The 16,266-nt window shown below is 38.5% G+C and overlaps 1 protein-coding gene across 1 annotated transcript; it reads left to right on the top strand.

Annotated features, from left to right (window-relative positions):
* Nucleotides 1-2,748: 2,748 nt before the first annotated feature.
* Nucleotides 2,749-11,110, top strand: IL20RA (interleukin 20 receptor subunit alpha). Its single transcript, XM_053938688.1, has 6 exons — nucleotides 2,749-2,837; nucleotides 5,048-5,226; nucleotides 5,909-6,084; nucleotides 6,697-6,841; nucleotides 7,379-7,518; nucleotides 9,977-11,110. Exons 1-6 carry the CDS (start codon nucleotides 2,764-2,766, stop codon nucleotides 10,889-10,891), a joined length of 1,629 nt encoding a protein of 542 aa, XP_053794663.1. The 5' UTR covers nucleotides 2,749-2,763; the 3' UTR covers nucleotides 10,892-11,110.
* The last annotated feature ends 5,156 nt before the right edge of the window (nucleotides 11,111-16,266 follow it).

The following is a 16,266-nucleotide window of genomic DNA, read 5'->3' as shown; positions in this document are numbered from 1 at the left end:
GCCAGTACAAACTGAAAATGCTCTATGTGACATCCGTGCCATGAATCCTGATAAATGGAAATAAAATCAGAATATAACTTGATGTAATGTGTCTAAAGACTAGAAACTGAAAGACTGAAGACAAGTTAAAAGACTGAAACATGCAGCTGTTGCATATACTTGAATCCTTTCCTGACTGATAACCATGGAACATTCAAGCTCTATGTATGATCTGTTCTCTACACATGCCTTCTGATATTATTGATCACCAAATAGACACGAAGGAATTTATTCTTAACTCTTCTTGGAGACATAGGAGAGTATGGTAGTTTTATTTATATATATATATATATAATTTATATATAGGAGAGTATGGTTGTTTTACACATGCAGAATTGTGGTATAACTGACTTGCACAATTTATTGTAAGGGTGGGGGCTTTTTAGTAAAGGGGCAAAACCAGAAATAGAAACCAAATCTCTGTTGTTTCATCTCATGGAAAGTTAACGGTCTCAGTCCCTTTGCCTTCCAAATCTCACTGAGCTGGGTTAGGTGGGAGCACACCAGCAGTGTTGTAATGCTTTAGATCTTGTAAAGATACAGCCTGTGGCTTCTGCATGCTGAGATTGGCTCCTCTGCTGCAGTCAGTGTTTCTGTTTTGAAACTTCATTTACCACAGCAGAAACCACAGTGGGAGGAGGGAAATTAGAATTTTAAAAAAAATTAAAATGTCAAAGAGCCAGTTTCATGTGTTAATAGTTCAAAAATGTTTTAATGTAACAGCCAAACACATGACTCTTACTACTTTAAAATGTGCTTGAGGAATACAAATGTTTTAAAATAAGGGTGGACAAATATGGAAAGGTACAGGCAAACAACTTTCTTAGCTCTCCTAGGGAGCTTCATTTTACATTTGGATTCACTTAAAGCAATTGCAGAGGACATTTATTTTGATTTGCTTTGGGGAAATGAAAACCTTTGATTTTCTAGATTCTGTATCTTCCACTTAGAATCAAGTGTTGGAATAAGGCAAATTCCTGGAGAATCCCTTTTGCTGCTTTTATATCCCCTGGCATCCTGGAACTTTTTTTATGTTGCTAACAAGTCTATAGTTTGAGCTCTTACAGACTGACTGTCATGGGACATTTCTGCATCCAAGTGTCAAGAAAGTGGGACTTTCTACTTTTTGTAAATAGATAAGCTTGCCCTAAGGACTATACCTGACAAAACTTGTTCTCTGACTAGAAAATGGAAGCCACTGAACACTGTCTAAGTGCTAAAGATAAAAGAGAGCAGCATTAGAAATACCTTCAGTGAACAGTGTTGTGATCTGAAGATACAGGTGAATCTATATATGTATGCTCAGTACAGCATTACTGAGCAGCTAGAGGCTTGGAAAACCAAGAGTTTGCACTGAGACAGTTTGAAGTAATAGGTCTCCACATATCTGCAAGGAGATAGTTTAATAAATGTATTGAAGAGAAAAAATCTTCTACTGTTTGGCTCAAAGAAAGATAGAAGTCTGCACATTAATCAGGAAAATGGTGGTGACTTTTGCTTACAAAAGCAACTATATGTTACATATACAGGAGGATGAATACTATTGTTCTAGTAATAGCAAAATATACTATGAAAATACCTTAAGGTCTGCTTACAGAAGTAACAACTCAAGGACTATTCATTGGAACAAGTTCATTTTATTTCCCACTTTCTTTGCCTCATTTTGTTCTATCAAGAACTAGAATTGCATTCCTGGAGGAGGAGATTAAAGGGTTTTCAAAAATCCTGAAAAACCACAGAGTTGCTTTTTCTCTTCCCTATTATGCTCTTGCGGCTACATGCAATGGGAAGCTCCTTCCCAGAAGTGGCAGCTTCAGGGCTGGTCTCAGCATTGCTCCCCCCAGAGCATGGCAGAAGTAACTGAGGCTTGAGTCATAACTTTGCACTTGGGATTCTTCCCCTGGGCCCACAGGCTTCATTTTGCAAGCAATGTAGCAATGTGGGCACCTTCATGACATTTATTAGATTAGAGGTGGGTATCAGAAAGATCTGAAACTGTGTTCTTAGGATACCGAAATTTGCCTATTTATTAGTTTCAAAAGCTGGTGCAATGAACAGCAAGTTAGATGAGTGACCTTACAGTAGATGTTTGCTTCTGACTTCGAGGAGAATCAAAAGGGATGGTCAAATGACATTGGGGCTATTGTGATCATCCAGTCCAATTCTCCAGAGTAAAGTTATACTTCAGTTTGTAAAGCTGTGTTTGCAGTACATTCTGTGTGTCTTTTTCTAAAATGCCTGGTTTGTCTTTTAAAAATCCACTCAGCTCCAAGAAGATTAAAGTATTAAGGATATTTTTTAAATTTTCAATGTTAAATTTTTCTGATATTCAAATACAGTTCCGATTTTAACAATGTGTGTCTCTTCTAGGCCAAGCTTTTCTAGTTTTACCTTCCAGTCCCTGAATATTTCCATGCCTGTCATAAATGGCAAAGCCATTTTTGCTAGAGAGAAAACACAGTCGTAAAGGTGGAATGTGAGACTGCACTAGGTAGGGACACTTGTAAAAAAAAATTATTTCCCATAGCCAAGCACATTACAGTTTGAATGCTAAAAACAGTAGAATTTATGGCCTTTTAAAAAATGTCTGTCTCTTTTGGCTACTTTGGGAGTGTATGCATTTGCTGATTCTTAGTGCATGTTGTTCCTTTCTTATTTTCTTTCTCAGGAGAGTTGTATTGTTCTTTGCCCAACCCTAGGAATGTCCGTTTTGAATCTATAAATATGAAGAATGTCCTTCACTGGTCAGCACCAGAAGGGACAGGTGATGGAGTTGTCTACAAGGTGAAGTATGCAGTGTAAGTTGACTTGTTTATTTTATCTCCCACTGCATTTTATTTTAGCATTTTAAATAATAATTTAAAAAGAAAACCCAACTTTATGCAAGGTAATGCTGATATGAAGTAAAGAAAGAACTAAAGTGTGAGCTAGACTTAATCAGTGTGGTTTTTAATTTCTGCTTCTGGCACTGTTTACCTCACACCAATTAAAAAAATGTGTAAGGAGATGTTCTTCCTATGATAGAAATGTAGGAGCAACATTCTAATACTATGGAAGCTTTCAGAGGCATTCCTCCTAAAATGAGAGAGAAGAATAAAGAACAACTGTACTGTGGACTGGTATCTGTCCTTATACATCCTCTGTACACACTTAAATTGATATGGAGATGTATGATTTAATCAATATTAATAATACCCAGTGTGTCATTGCTCTTTCCTGACAGACCCACTCCCCCAGATTTCTTCTGATCCAGCAAGCCTCTCTAGGAGAAAATCCACCAGTGTTACTAAGCATTGTACAAAAGCACAAGTAATGTGGTTGGAATCAGGCCCTTACATCGTCGAGGTCTGCACCTTAGTAGGGTATCAAGGAATTTGCATGAGAACCAGACTCCATTTCCTTTATTTGCACTGAGAGAGCACTGCGTCATTCTGAAGGGCAGTGATAGAAGTTTGGCTTCTAAGTAGGTGTAGCACTGTTGTCACGGATTATGTAATGCTCCCAATCTTTACCTCTAATATTTACACTTCCCTCAATCTAGGAACATTTTCAGAACAGTAAAATGAATACTGATCTCTAGAGGTTTCCTGTAACTTAAGAGTCCTCAGCAGTTACAAAGTGAACGATACATAGTATAGGAATGGTGTTCTCCAATTCAAAAGTTCTACTGAAAAAAACATGGTGCCACTTGCTTCCTCTCCCCCTCCAGCTGGAAGCACAAAAGGCAAAGATCACAAATGGAGATAGGAACCATTTACTGGAAACAGCAATGAGATAAGACAATGAGCAGTGACAGCAGCAATATTAATGATAAAAATGTACAAAAGAGAGAGTGCAGAGCTCGACCTGACTGTAGCCATGCCACCCAAACAGCTCCCTCCAGTCAGGACCAGTGTTACCAACCCTGCTCCATCTGCCATGCTCCCTGCATGGGAAAGGAACACCTTTCTTCTAGGAATGGAGAGAGAGTCCTTCTCCTGTGGCCCTGGCATTGATGAAAGTTGGCATCGAATAGCATTAGGATTTTGGCCATGCCCACACAATTCCAGGCTCCACCCCCTCATGGTTACTGCGAGAAATTAACCCTGTCCTTGGCAGAAACCAAGGCTTCTATGGGAGGTAAAATGTTCAGAGAGAACTGGCTGCACTGGCTCTGAAAGACCAGCTGGTCCATGAAGAGTCTGTAGCCATAGGTATGGCCATCTTTCACACTGCACACAAAAACACTCAGGTGCCTCTACCCACCCAGGAGAGCGAGGCCTTGAGATAGGTGGAAAATGCTGGTGAGTGATCCAGCAGAAGCTGTCACACGCCCTTACTAATTAGCAGCCAGAGGGGAAATTCTTAATGTGAATTATAGGAGCAGGAACTTCTGAGCAAGTCCAAACGGGAATTTTCCAAGGAAACTGGTTTGTTCTACCAGTGTATAAGAGCTGGTCAGTACCGAGGCATTGTTGGTAGCAGATATATGGCCTTTTTTCAACTAGAAGGGTTTTGAAGTTCATTGTGTTCCAGTTGAGTATTTCTTTTAAACTAGCAAACAAGGCAGGAATGAGTAGTCTCCTGTCATTCATCTTGGAGACCCTGAGCATGATCTGTGTCCATACTTGAGGATTAGTCACTGACTGTTCTGACTGAACTCTTTGTTTCCATATAAATAGTTATCCTGTCTCTGTTATTGTGTGTTTAGAATTTAAAATAGAGCTGTGGAGAGATCTCTGGTCTGCACCGGCAAACCTTGACTTAGATTGGTATCACTAACATCCCAGTTAGTTTCATCTGGCTTCTTCTGGAGAGGGCCTACTCTAATTTATTTTTCATTAAGAACTTGTGGAAGTCTTGTGCTTCATCTCAGCTGAAGCTGGGATTCCTTGAAATTTCAGATTTCTGCTAAATATGGAAATTGTTTTATCACCAATAGTAAAGCAGAGAAAATAATATTATGAGGTGACTAATATAATGGAAATAGCTTTTATACAGCTCCTTTCTCTTTCTTTTCAAAATATAGATACGGTGTTGGCAAGTGGATTAGAAAGCCAGAATGCAGGAATATAAACAGAACATGGTGTGACCTCTCCAGTGAGACCTCTGACTACGAAGAACAATACTATGCAAGTGTTAAAGCATTCCTAAATGGGACATGCTCTGACTGGATGGAGACCACACGATTCAACCCTCTAACAGACAGTAAGGAGAGCTAAGCACACAGCCAGATGTTCAATGGCCTTGATTAACAATGTGTGCTCAGACTGCACATGCCTTCACAGTGTATGATATTTTAATTTTAGCATGAGGTTACATTTTTTTTCAGTTGTTTCACATTAATTCTTATATTCTGCTTTTGACAGAAGTAATTCAAATAATAAAATTGGAATTTGGAGATATATATATATATAGTATATATAGTCTGGTATATACTGAATTCTTGGTATGCTATGGTAAAGCCTTACTCAAGGCAAATAAAATCTGTGATACATTCACAGTATAAATAACTCTGATTTTGAAAAGGCTTTATCGAACCAATCAGTAAGCATACTCTAGAGTCCAATGTTTCTTATCTGTGCCAGATAATCTAAGAACATACTGGTAATTCAGCCTATTTTAGTAAATTGAGTTTCAAGGTTGTTTCAAGTCCTATAAAGTCCCAGGAATTCATTGGCAAAATTCCAAGTCAGTGTTCACTCTCTCACTGTAAAGATCTTCTTAGTTATCTGATCAAATTTTCTTCCAATATAAATAAATTTTTCAAAGCTCCACTTAGACTCCCCCAATCACTGCAAAAATGTAATATGATCAGTTTGATGAAACTGGTCAAACCAGTGTGCCTCTGCTGAATTTGATGGCTTTTTGTACATGTTCATTTTTCCAGCTAAAATAGATCCACCCATGGTAAGTGTATCTTCTACTGACAGATCTATTTCAATCATTTTGACTGCTCCTGAGAAGTGGAAGAGAAGTCCTGAGGAAGAATCCATATCTATGCTTCAAGTGTATCCTGGCCTACAGTACAATGTGTCCGTCCTCAACAAAAAAACAAAGAAGCGGGTAAGCTTTGACAAGGCTGTGGAACTGCTCCTATTAAATCTGTGCTCTGTGCTTCTTGAAATGCCAAGATTAGCAAATATGTAGTAGACAAATGTGGTTTGGTGGTTTGGTTGGTTGTGTTTGTTTGGCTGGTTTGTTGAGGGTTTTTTCACAAAGGTGCAGGAAATATAGCAATAACTTTACTTTGGATTCCAAGGTCTACATAAATTCTGTTACCCAAAGGCTCCTGGCTTTTCTAGAACATACCAGATTGAAATATTTTGTGGAACCACACCATGTGCCTCTCATTTGGGTGTGTGTGAGGACAGGGCTGGAATGATCCTTTAGGTCTATTGCAACATCACCACAGGAATGTGGCCAGTAGTGCCCAATGGTCCTGCTGCATATGAAGCATGAGATTGTTCAGTGTTGGTACAAGAGTCTTTGACTGGAAGAGAAAATAATCAGAGAGGATGTGACTTAACAAGTAACTTGAATGTTGTTTGCATTTGGAGGAAAAGGATGCAGCTGGCAGCTCTTAGAGTATCAACCTTTATAGAAAATCTGTATGCTCGTGACCTTTCTGTAGCTCAGGAGTTAAAGGGGGGAAAAAATATTTTTAATGTCTTCCAGTGGTTCTTCTCCATCAGCAACAACACCTTGGTTGTGCCCTGGTTAGAACCTGGAACAGCTTATTGTGTCAGTGCACAGATACACGTCACCACACCAGTTTTGGACAGTGGCTTTTCCAAAGAACATTGCATTACTACATTGAAAGGTATGTGTGAGGTGGCAAATAAAAAGATGCAAGTTAGAAAAAATCATGGTGATTGAATTTTTTGAGTTTTTTATGTATCTATTTTGACAGTGATAATTAGCATGGTTTCTCCCTTCTCTGTGCACTTGTACCAATGAAAAAAATCTTTGCCTCTAATAAAGCATAGCTGGGACTGACTGGAAGGTACATCACTATCTCTGAAGAAAATTATCTGCATTCTTTGAGTTTTAGTGCATGGAGAATGTTTTTTCTCCTTGAATGTGGTTTGGGAGTGGCAGAGCTGGGTCAATCTGAAGTTAGCAACAGGAGAACCTAAGGGAGATGGTGTTATTCTTTGTAGAATTTAATTTATCATTTAGACAGTAATAATAATTGCCCTGTAGCTCAAATAATTTTTTTTTCATTTCCTGCAAATTCCTTGTTTATCTAAAACATTTGCATTCTGTATCCAAAGTGCAGTGTGGTGAAGTTACATATTACTGTCTACATACATTAAAATCTTGCTTGTTACAATCAAAACTTTTGTTTTATTAACAGACAAAACAGAAGATGAGACTATAACAATCACATTTGGATATATTATGCCTACCACACTGGCTCTCCTTTTTATTTCTGTGGTATGCTATTGGGTGCACAAGTATATTCACATCCACAAACAAAAACATCCAACAAACCTGGTAAGTGTCTTCTGTTGCAGGAGGTCACTGCCAACCTTGGCACTCACAGCAGTGTGAGTGTGTTTGTCAGGGTTCTAAGCAGGCTTGGAGGTAACTGTGGCTCGCTCCAAATAAAAGCTCTAATTGCTACTGAGATCAAGAGAAGAAAACCACACTGAGGGTTATTAAATGCAAGAAAAACAGAGTAATAACTCAAGTTTGCAATGATCAGAACAGAGCTGTTGGTTTTGGAAGAGTCATTGCCTTAAGCAAGGTCTGAGGTGCACTGGGCAAGGTCTGTCAGGGTGTCAGAACTCTGTAAATTTATCTAAGATGAAACCCTGTGTAAAGTCATTTGCACAAAAGTTATTAATTTGTTGAATTCAGAAACAGGAAGGGAAGACAATTAAGCAGTACAGAAACGTTGTTTTGTTGGACTATTACTGGGTATTACCAGATTTTTCCACTTAATTGTGATTGTGAAAAGTTTAACACATATGCATCATACAGATAATTTAGCCTGGATTTCAAGAATACTTTGAAATATTGTGCCATTTCCTAACACCCAAAAAATGTATAAACAATCACATTCTGTTATTTAGACAGGCCAAATACACTTTTTGCAACAAAATGTTCTCAAATTTCTTAGTGCTGCAAAGTTTGTTGATTTTTAGAAAGAATACTTAAAGTCTAGGAAATGTTACTGGTTTCCAGCTCATGAGCTCAACAGAGCTTTCTCACAGGTATCTTTAAGCAAGTTGCTCAACCATAAACATGCAATTATAATAATGAATGAAGACTTCAATGTTAATCCAATCTGTGTGACACCATGGGATGGGAGATGCAAGGGAGTTGGTTTCAACATGCTCATCTTGCTGAAGATTAGAGAAGTGCAGAGGTGACAGGAGAAATCTTCAGAGAGGGACTGTGAGTTCAGAAGGGCTCAGAAGGATTGGAGCAGCCACTGCTGCAGTGTGTTCAGATGTGCACAGAAATACCTCCTGCACTTGAGGAGGCGCTGGTTGTATTACAGAACCGTGGAATCACAGAGCGGTTTGGGTTGGTAGGGGTCTTCAAAGGTATCTAGTTCTGACATGGGCAAGGACATCTGCCACTAGATCAGGTTGCTTAAAGTTCCATTCAACCTGACTTTGAGCACTTGTACTTTTGGGGCATCCATGGCTCCTTGGGAAACCTATTCCAGTACCTCACCACACTCACAGTAAAGAACGTATTCCTTATATTCAGTCTAAATGAACCCTCTTTCATTTAAAACTATTGTCCCTTGTCACTACAAGCCTTAGTAAAAAGTCTGTTTCTGTCTTGTTCTTTATGTTTTGTTCCTGGGATGAAAGTCATGGTATGGGGAGATAGCTTCATCTCTTGGATAGCTAATAGGACAGAGCTCTTTAAAGTCCAAGAGCATGAAGGGCTACTTAGTGAAAAATTTCCACTCAGTAGCAGACTAAACTCCTAACTCCAGGAGTTATTTTCTCTAAGATGTAATTTGAATGTTGGGAATTTTTTTTATGTTCATTGCACTTTTTAATGACCATCATAGAGCTTCAATTTTATTTATCCACCTCTGGATTCAGTCAATGTTAAGGTAACAAATGAATATAGACCTGATATTTTAATGATGCTCTCTGGCTTTCCCAACATACCGACTGTCCCACATGTGCACCTTGTGTGGCTGGAGGGACATGGAATAAACTGTTTGGTCCAGCATTTCTGACCTGTGCAACCTTTCAGACTACTTGGTATATCAATTAGTTGTATTAGTCTTCCATTCAAGCTTGAAAGCACTGAAATGCACCTTCTGGTTGTACTTCTGTTCACTCCATCAGTGCCCGCACAGTGTTGATTCCTGTCAACAATTTTACTCATTTCAGAAAGATCCCTATGGTTTAATTTGATGATTTTGCACAGATTCATAAAAGCAGCCTGCGGCAGACTACACAGTGCAGGCTCTGTACACTGTGCTTCAACCTGATGTGTAGCTCTCTTTCTGAGAGGAAACCTGGTATTATTTTATTCTAAGTTATAACATGTTACTTGACACTGCTTGTGGGAATGGGTTGTGACTGCATTTTCTCTTCACTGGTTAAAAGGAGTGGAATAGATTCAGTAATTTGTGGTCCAAGAGCAAAGAGTGATGTTTTCTCCAAAGTCACATGAGTTTATGCTGGTTTGGAAACACAACCTGTATTTGGCAGAATTGTTCTAACCATTAATTTGACATGGGGATGGTGGGGAAAGGGGTATGAAAACTGATCATAATATAGTTTTACTTTAGATAGAATAAAAAAAGGAGAGCATACTGACACTCTTGAATGTTTATATGATGAACTTTCTTCTTCCCTAAGTTGAAATAACTTCCTAATAAGGTCTAACCTAGCATTATATTTTAAAAATATAAGGTAGTATAAGAAGATGGTATTTTTATTATACTTCACTCAAAATATTACTTACTTTCTAGGTATGGCAGTACACTGACAAATGCAAGGAATGGGTTTTCATACCAAGTGAAAAAATAGTGCTCAACCTTATCACTGTTAATGGAGACAATGGTGAGGAATCCAGACATCTGTCGGAAAGGAAAAGTCCCCATTATAACACTGTTTACAATGACACTGAAGGGAGGGATTTGCCTTCTGAACAAGTGCTGAAAGCAAGATATTTGCTTGATTTTTCACGTGAAGAGATTTCACTCAAAGAAGATACTTCAGTGGAAGGGAACCAAACTGGAAACTGGGTATCTCATGGCTGGTCTGGAACACAGAATACTTGGAGAGATAAAAATGCAGGGGTTGTAGAGTATGAGCATGATGTAAGGACTGAAGACTTCAGTCGTGGTCAGAAACTAGAAGAGAAGTTTTCTGCCCCTGGGGGGCTACAGGGTGAGCCACAGGTTGCTTTGGGGGACTTGGTTGATATGGAAACAGGACAGCCATATTCCCCCCAGCTAGAGATATGGGTAGGAGACCTTTGTTTGGGACAGAAAACAGAGGAACTTAATTTGAAGGTGGTTGATGCAGCAGATGAATTACCAAGTGAGACCCATATCGACTTCATGGACCTGGATACTGAAAAGTCTGGGCAGATATTCTATCATCAGCTGGAAGAAACCACACAGGGCCTCACAGAGAAAGAAGGTGTGCAGACCGTATTAGTTGATTGGGATCCTCACAGGGGAAGACTGTATGTTCCTACTCTGTCCAATGTTGAAAAGCAGGTGTGTGAAGGAGTATTCAAGTATGATGATCCTGACAAAGATGGAATTTTGCTCAGACTCTATGAGAGAGAGGTATCTGGTGGATCACCTGAGGATGAAGAAATGTATCTCCTGCAGTTCAAGGAACAATGGGAACTTCGTGTAGAAATGGAAGACTGAAAAGTAATTTTCTAAAATATTCAAAAATGCAAAATCTTGTTTATTTTGCTAAAGAGGGTGATAGACTCAGGGAAACAGGTATGTCTTAATGTTTTGAAGTTTTTGGAACCATCACAGTTGAACAATTTATTCATCATATGTTATTTATAACAGTTTCCAGATGTGATATAAATGATTATGACATCAATCATAAACCCCCTGTGTAAAATAGCATTGTTGTGAGGTTATACTCTTTTTTAAAAAAATAAATTAAAAAGAAAAAAATATTTTTAAATAAATATTTTTACAAAGGATGCTCCCACCTTGCAATTCCTTGTGTTACTTTTAGGGGAATAAAAATAACTAAACAAACTGAAAAAAAATGGGGGAAAATGTAGGGCAAAGAAGTTCAGTGAAATGGCTGTAATCTACTGGCTGGACCATGTCTTGCCCAGCCTTAGACACAGGTAGCTGAGCATCTATCTGACTCATGCCCTGCAAGTGTGTCCTCCTCTCCGTGGCAGGAGCAGCTCAGAGGGAGAGGTGTGCCCCAGACAGAGCGTTGCTTCAAACACTCCACACTTGCTGTGCCACACCAAGGAAGTGTTCCTGCGGGCTGGCTTTTATTGCCTGGTGTCCTCATCAGCACTTCTGATGAAAGTTCACTTTTTCTTCATGTCATGTGATATTTAGGATAGCAACATTACAGGACATTCTAGAAATTAATTACTAGGGCAGATGGTATTTTTCTTTTCAAAACTTGTCACTTTTTTACTTACTGAATCTTTTCCCTCCCAGAATACCAAAAAACCTCACAGTAATGATTTGTTTGGTTTTCAACAGGATAAGCAAAAAGCAGAAAAATTCTGTACAGTTTTAAAATTTGTATCTTCCAAACTAGGACATGGTTAGGTGTTTTTTTAAAGAAAGACCTTTACCTAAATGCTTTTTCTGAGCTGTTGTTGTTACATGACCTTAGCATTCTCTGTGACTGTTCGTCCTTTGAATTTTTCAATTGTAGTCAAAGACTTTAAAACCAGAAATCGCATTAGAATATTTCTAATTTTTCAAATTTCAGCATGACAATATTCTGATGACTCCTTATCAGGAGGTAAAAAATTGTCCTCAGCTGATTTTTTAATAAAAGTATAAATCATGCAGCCGTGTTACACCTATCTTACATAAACACCTTTGTTCATCAGGAAGATTATAGAGGAGAGTCATAGCTTAGTGTAAAAGAAGAAAATGGTTGGGGGATGTGAATTTTTTTGCTCCCAAAAAAATCAGTCATCCAAAATCTTTCTCAGTATTTCTAAAAATTTCTTAACTAACCTTTTTGTGCATGATCTTGTCATTTTCTTTTGCAATGCGGGGCCTCTAACTCATGGGTAGGAAACCATTATTTACTTTTTTCCAGTAGCCCATTGAATTTTATCCAGTTACTACTGTCCCTCACTTGTGTTCAGTGTATACACATCAGTGTATGTCCATCCATATGGACAGATAAGGGTGTTTCAGCCCTGTAAATATTTTGATGTAGGTCAACCAACATTCCTTGAAGAGGAAGGTATCCCTTATTTTGGGTATGTATTTCCCCTGGACTTATTTGCCAGCTGCTTGTGTCTGCTGCTGTTTTTTCTGTTAGGTGAGCAAGCCTTGCACCAACAGTTAAGGATAACTACCTGTAAGGATATTTAACCTACCATAATCAAGTAGTTGCTGATTAAAATTTGAAAACTTGGTTACTTATCCATAGAATCTCACTTCATTAAGGTTTTTTGTGGTTGTAATCTTTCACTGCATCTTATCCTGTTTTGTTTTGGATTTTTGCTTTTTGGTTGGTTTGTTGTTGTTGTGTGGGGGTTTTTTTCGGTTGTTTTATTTTTTTTACTTTTCAGTAATAATTAGGTTGTAAAGCATTTGTTTCCTCTAGTACTTGAAAAGGCATCACCTTCCTAGTTAACAGTAGTTGTGATTAAAATACAGCATGCTGAAATTCTTGCAATAATTTTCATCATAAATTTATGCTTAGGAATAGTGGTTAATTTTTGGACCAAAATATTTGTGATAGAAGTTAGCAACAATTTCAGTGTTGCTTCCTTTTGATGAGAATTTGCATTAAATTCAGAACTGATACTAGATTATGCAAACAGTCCTTCATATGTATAAGATACACTTTGAAAGTGATTTCAGAATGATCACAGAAAAAAAAAAAAACACTGGTGGAAAAGATGTTAATGAAGATAATAACTTTCTTTTATATGCAAAAGAATTTTTCAAGTTAGCTAGTCAAGTTCTGGAATTGATGAAGCAGACATAATAGTGCATATTTCCATCAGTATAGTACCACTAAATTGTTGATGGCCTTTTTAATATCCTCAAAGTTACACATATTTTTCCTTAAAATCTTCTAATTATGTTAATCAAATGAAGCTGATCAGACATGGTACTTTCAGCAAACCAGTCAGCAAGGAGCAAAATACTGCCATGTAGATTTGTAAAATAGTAGAGGGAAGAGCCAAGCAGTAAGAGACCTGACATGTTCCTACTCTTATTACACTTTATTAGACTTTGCTTAGCCACATTTAGTAGACTTAATGCAGCCAAAAGCAAGATCATAATCTAGAATCATACACCTAGACTATTTGTGTTTGATTATACTCAAACACAAGATTACCTGAAGCTGGGAAATCAGCAATTTTGAAAATTTTATGGGAGAGGAATAGAATGAGGAAGCTGTTTGTTGAGGACAACAGGATGTATATTTCTTGGTTGTGATGGCAATAAAACCAGACCTTTAGCTGTGTTTACAGACTTGATGTGACTACTGCTGGAAAAACTGTCTCTGGTTTACAGTATAAGTCATGAAGATGAAAGGCAAATGTTAGTATCAAAGTCCAAAGCAATGCACTTCAGAGCTTGAAAAACAGGAAACCTAGCTATCCAAGTGAGATCTAATGGTGATGAAACTGATAGCTAGGTGTGGGCACACACAGTTTTGGAAAAGTAACTATAATTGTACATATGGTTTTGCTGCCTACTGCTTAGGCAGTGACAGGAGTATTGAAGGAGAGACTGAGACAGAGCTGAGTGCAAGTTACCTGTGATCTGACATAGAACAGCCTTGGAGAAGCTACTGCAGAATGAGAATGACCAGATGGAAAAGTCCAAATACACAAGGGAAACATGCAGTATGAGTCCCATGTCTGGTGTGGTAAGGACTGCAGACAAAGTGCCCACCCAGTGGGCATAAGGTTAGCCACGTGAGGAATCCATGATAACTCCCTAGTACATGATGCAAGATCACCAGTTACATAAAGGATGGGGAAATTATCAAGAGGGCTCCAGAGATGGGGTCTGGAAAGAGTAGCTAACACTATTACTAAGCACAGCTCTTCCTATGGATAGTAGGGAAGGTCCAGCAAAGGCCCTGAGAAACATTCTCTGGGTCTAGAAATTGCACAATATGAAAACACCCTGAGCAAAGAAATACTTCAAATTACATAACTAGCACATACACAGAAACATGTTCGATTTCTGCTGATTTCAAGTTAAATTTTAAGTTATGCTTTAGGTCTTCCCTAAAATGGAGTGAATTCCTGAATTTGGGACTAACAAAATCTATCAAAGCATATCAAAACAAAAATAAGTCATGACTTCCATATGTTCTAACCTGCAAACTAGGCTTAACCAGACAGAATGGTTAAGATGTGAAACAAGTGAAATTTAAAACAGAAGAGCAGCATGGTTTGAATATTTTAAAATATGGACAATTGACTGTTGACTGAGGTCTGTGAACATTTTCTAATGCCTGTAGGTCTTTCAAACAAGTTTGTTGTTCTTCAACAATAATGCTACAATGGGTGGCATTTCTTGCCTGGAATATGCGAATTGTACAATGATGTTCATATGTTGTCAAGTCTTAAAATTTGATTAATCTCTTTTTTTCCCTCTTTAAATAAGAAATGTTTGCTCATCTCTACAGTGGAGTTAAAAAAAAAAAAAAAAAAAAAAAAACAACAGTTAATCCAAGCACTGTGGTTTTGAACAGTTGAAGCGTTTATGTCTGACGTGATTCATTCTTGCACAGTCAAAGATTTAAACCTGTTCAGCCATTTGACATTGTCCATACAAAATACCAAAGTTCTCCTTAAAAGGAAGACACAGCAGCATGTCAAGATTTTTCTGCCTTGGTTTTGCATATAGGTTTCAAGCTTGATCAGCCCAGGAGCACATAGCAGTAAGCGTAGGAAGTCATTTTCATATTTAATGCCAACTCTTAGAAACCATCAGAATTTTGTTAGTTTAATTTTTCTTTCTCCAGTTAAAAAAAAAAAAAAAGGAACAAACAGTTCTTCTGTTTTCTAATACCTCCAGAAACAGTTTAGCTAAGACAGATTTTTCTGGCCTAAGTTAGGTTTTAAGAAGAGGACTTGCTCCTTAGCATCACACAGCTATGCAAACCCTCACTGGCTGCAGGAAGACACACATTCCAGTAGTGCTGCTTCAGCTCTCTGCTTTTGCCTCTTTTTGGCTGTAGGAGCAATATCCTGCAATATTTTTCAGTCACACTGTCCTTGCTCTGAAGGCCTCTTGTTTGCCACTGCTCTTTACAACATTGTAAGGTCTCTGCAGGTTGAGAAACCTGGAGAAGGGGAATTGTCCTACTTCTGTATTATTGCAAGGTGACCTCCTGTATCTCTCCCACCTCATTTGTTACCTTGTCAAAGTTACAAGGAGTTATAATCCAAGTAGAACTCTAGCATTGCTGCTCACCTCTGGCAGCAGTTGCAGCAAATGCTGTCTGCTAGCAGCCAAACTTGCTGCAGTGATTCCCATGATGCCAGAACATTCTCATTTCACAGTAACTCACCCAGGTACTGGCTTTAGCAGCAGCAGCCTGTGCTATAAACACACATCATCAGCTTTGCCATCCCAAAACTGCCTTAAGAAGCAACATCTTCCAAATGTCTGAAGTAAGTCAGCAAGCAATGTGGCCCAGCAGCAGGACAGCAAATTGTTTTGCTTTTCCAAATTCTCATGATCATGTCATTGAGGGTGAAGACTTCAAGAATTAAAGGAAAAAAAAAAAAAGAAACATCAGTTGGAGTAGTTTAAATACAGTCAATCTTGTCAGGGCGCAGGGTGAGCATTAAATGAAACACTCCTGTCTTGTACAGCAAATGTCATCAACCCAAACAGCACAGAAAAATCCCAGGGCATGTTGGTGAGACTTTTTCTACACTTCTCCTTTGCTCTTGGCCGCAGGTGAGGCATGGGTTGAGGGAAGTACTTCTGCTCTTGCAAACTTCTTTCCTGGGCTGAAAGCCCCCTCCACCAGTGTTCAGGGTTCTCAGTCATGCCCTTCCCAACCTCTGCCACCTTCCAGGCTTCTG

Source organism: Vidua chalybeata, chromosome 3 (genome assembly GCF_026979565.1).
Source record: "Vidua chalybeata isolate OUT-0048 chromosome 3, bVidCha1 merged haplotype, whole genome shotgun sequence".
Taxonomy (NCBI): Eukaryota; Metazoa; Chordata; class Aves; order Passeriformes; family Viduidae; genus Vidua; species Vidua chalybeata.
The sequence above is the reverse complement of the archived record's forward strand: the minus strand, read 5'-3'. Positions and strand labels throughout refer to the sequence as shown.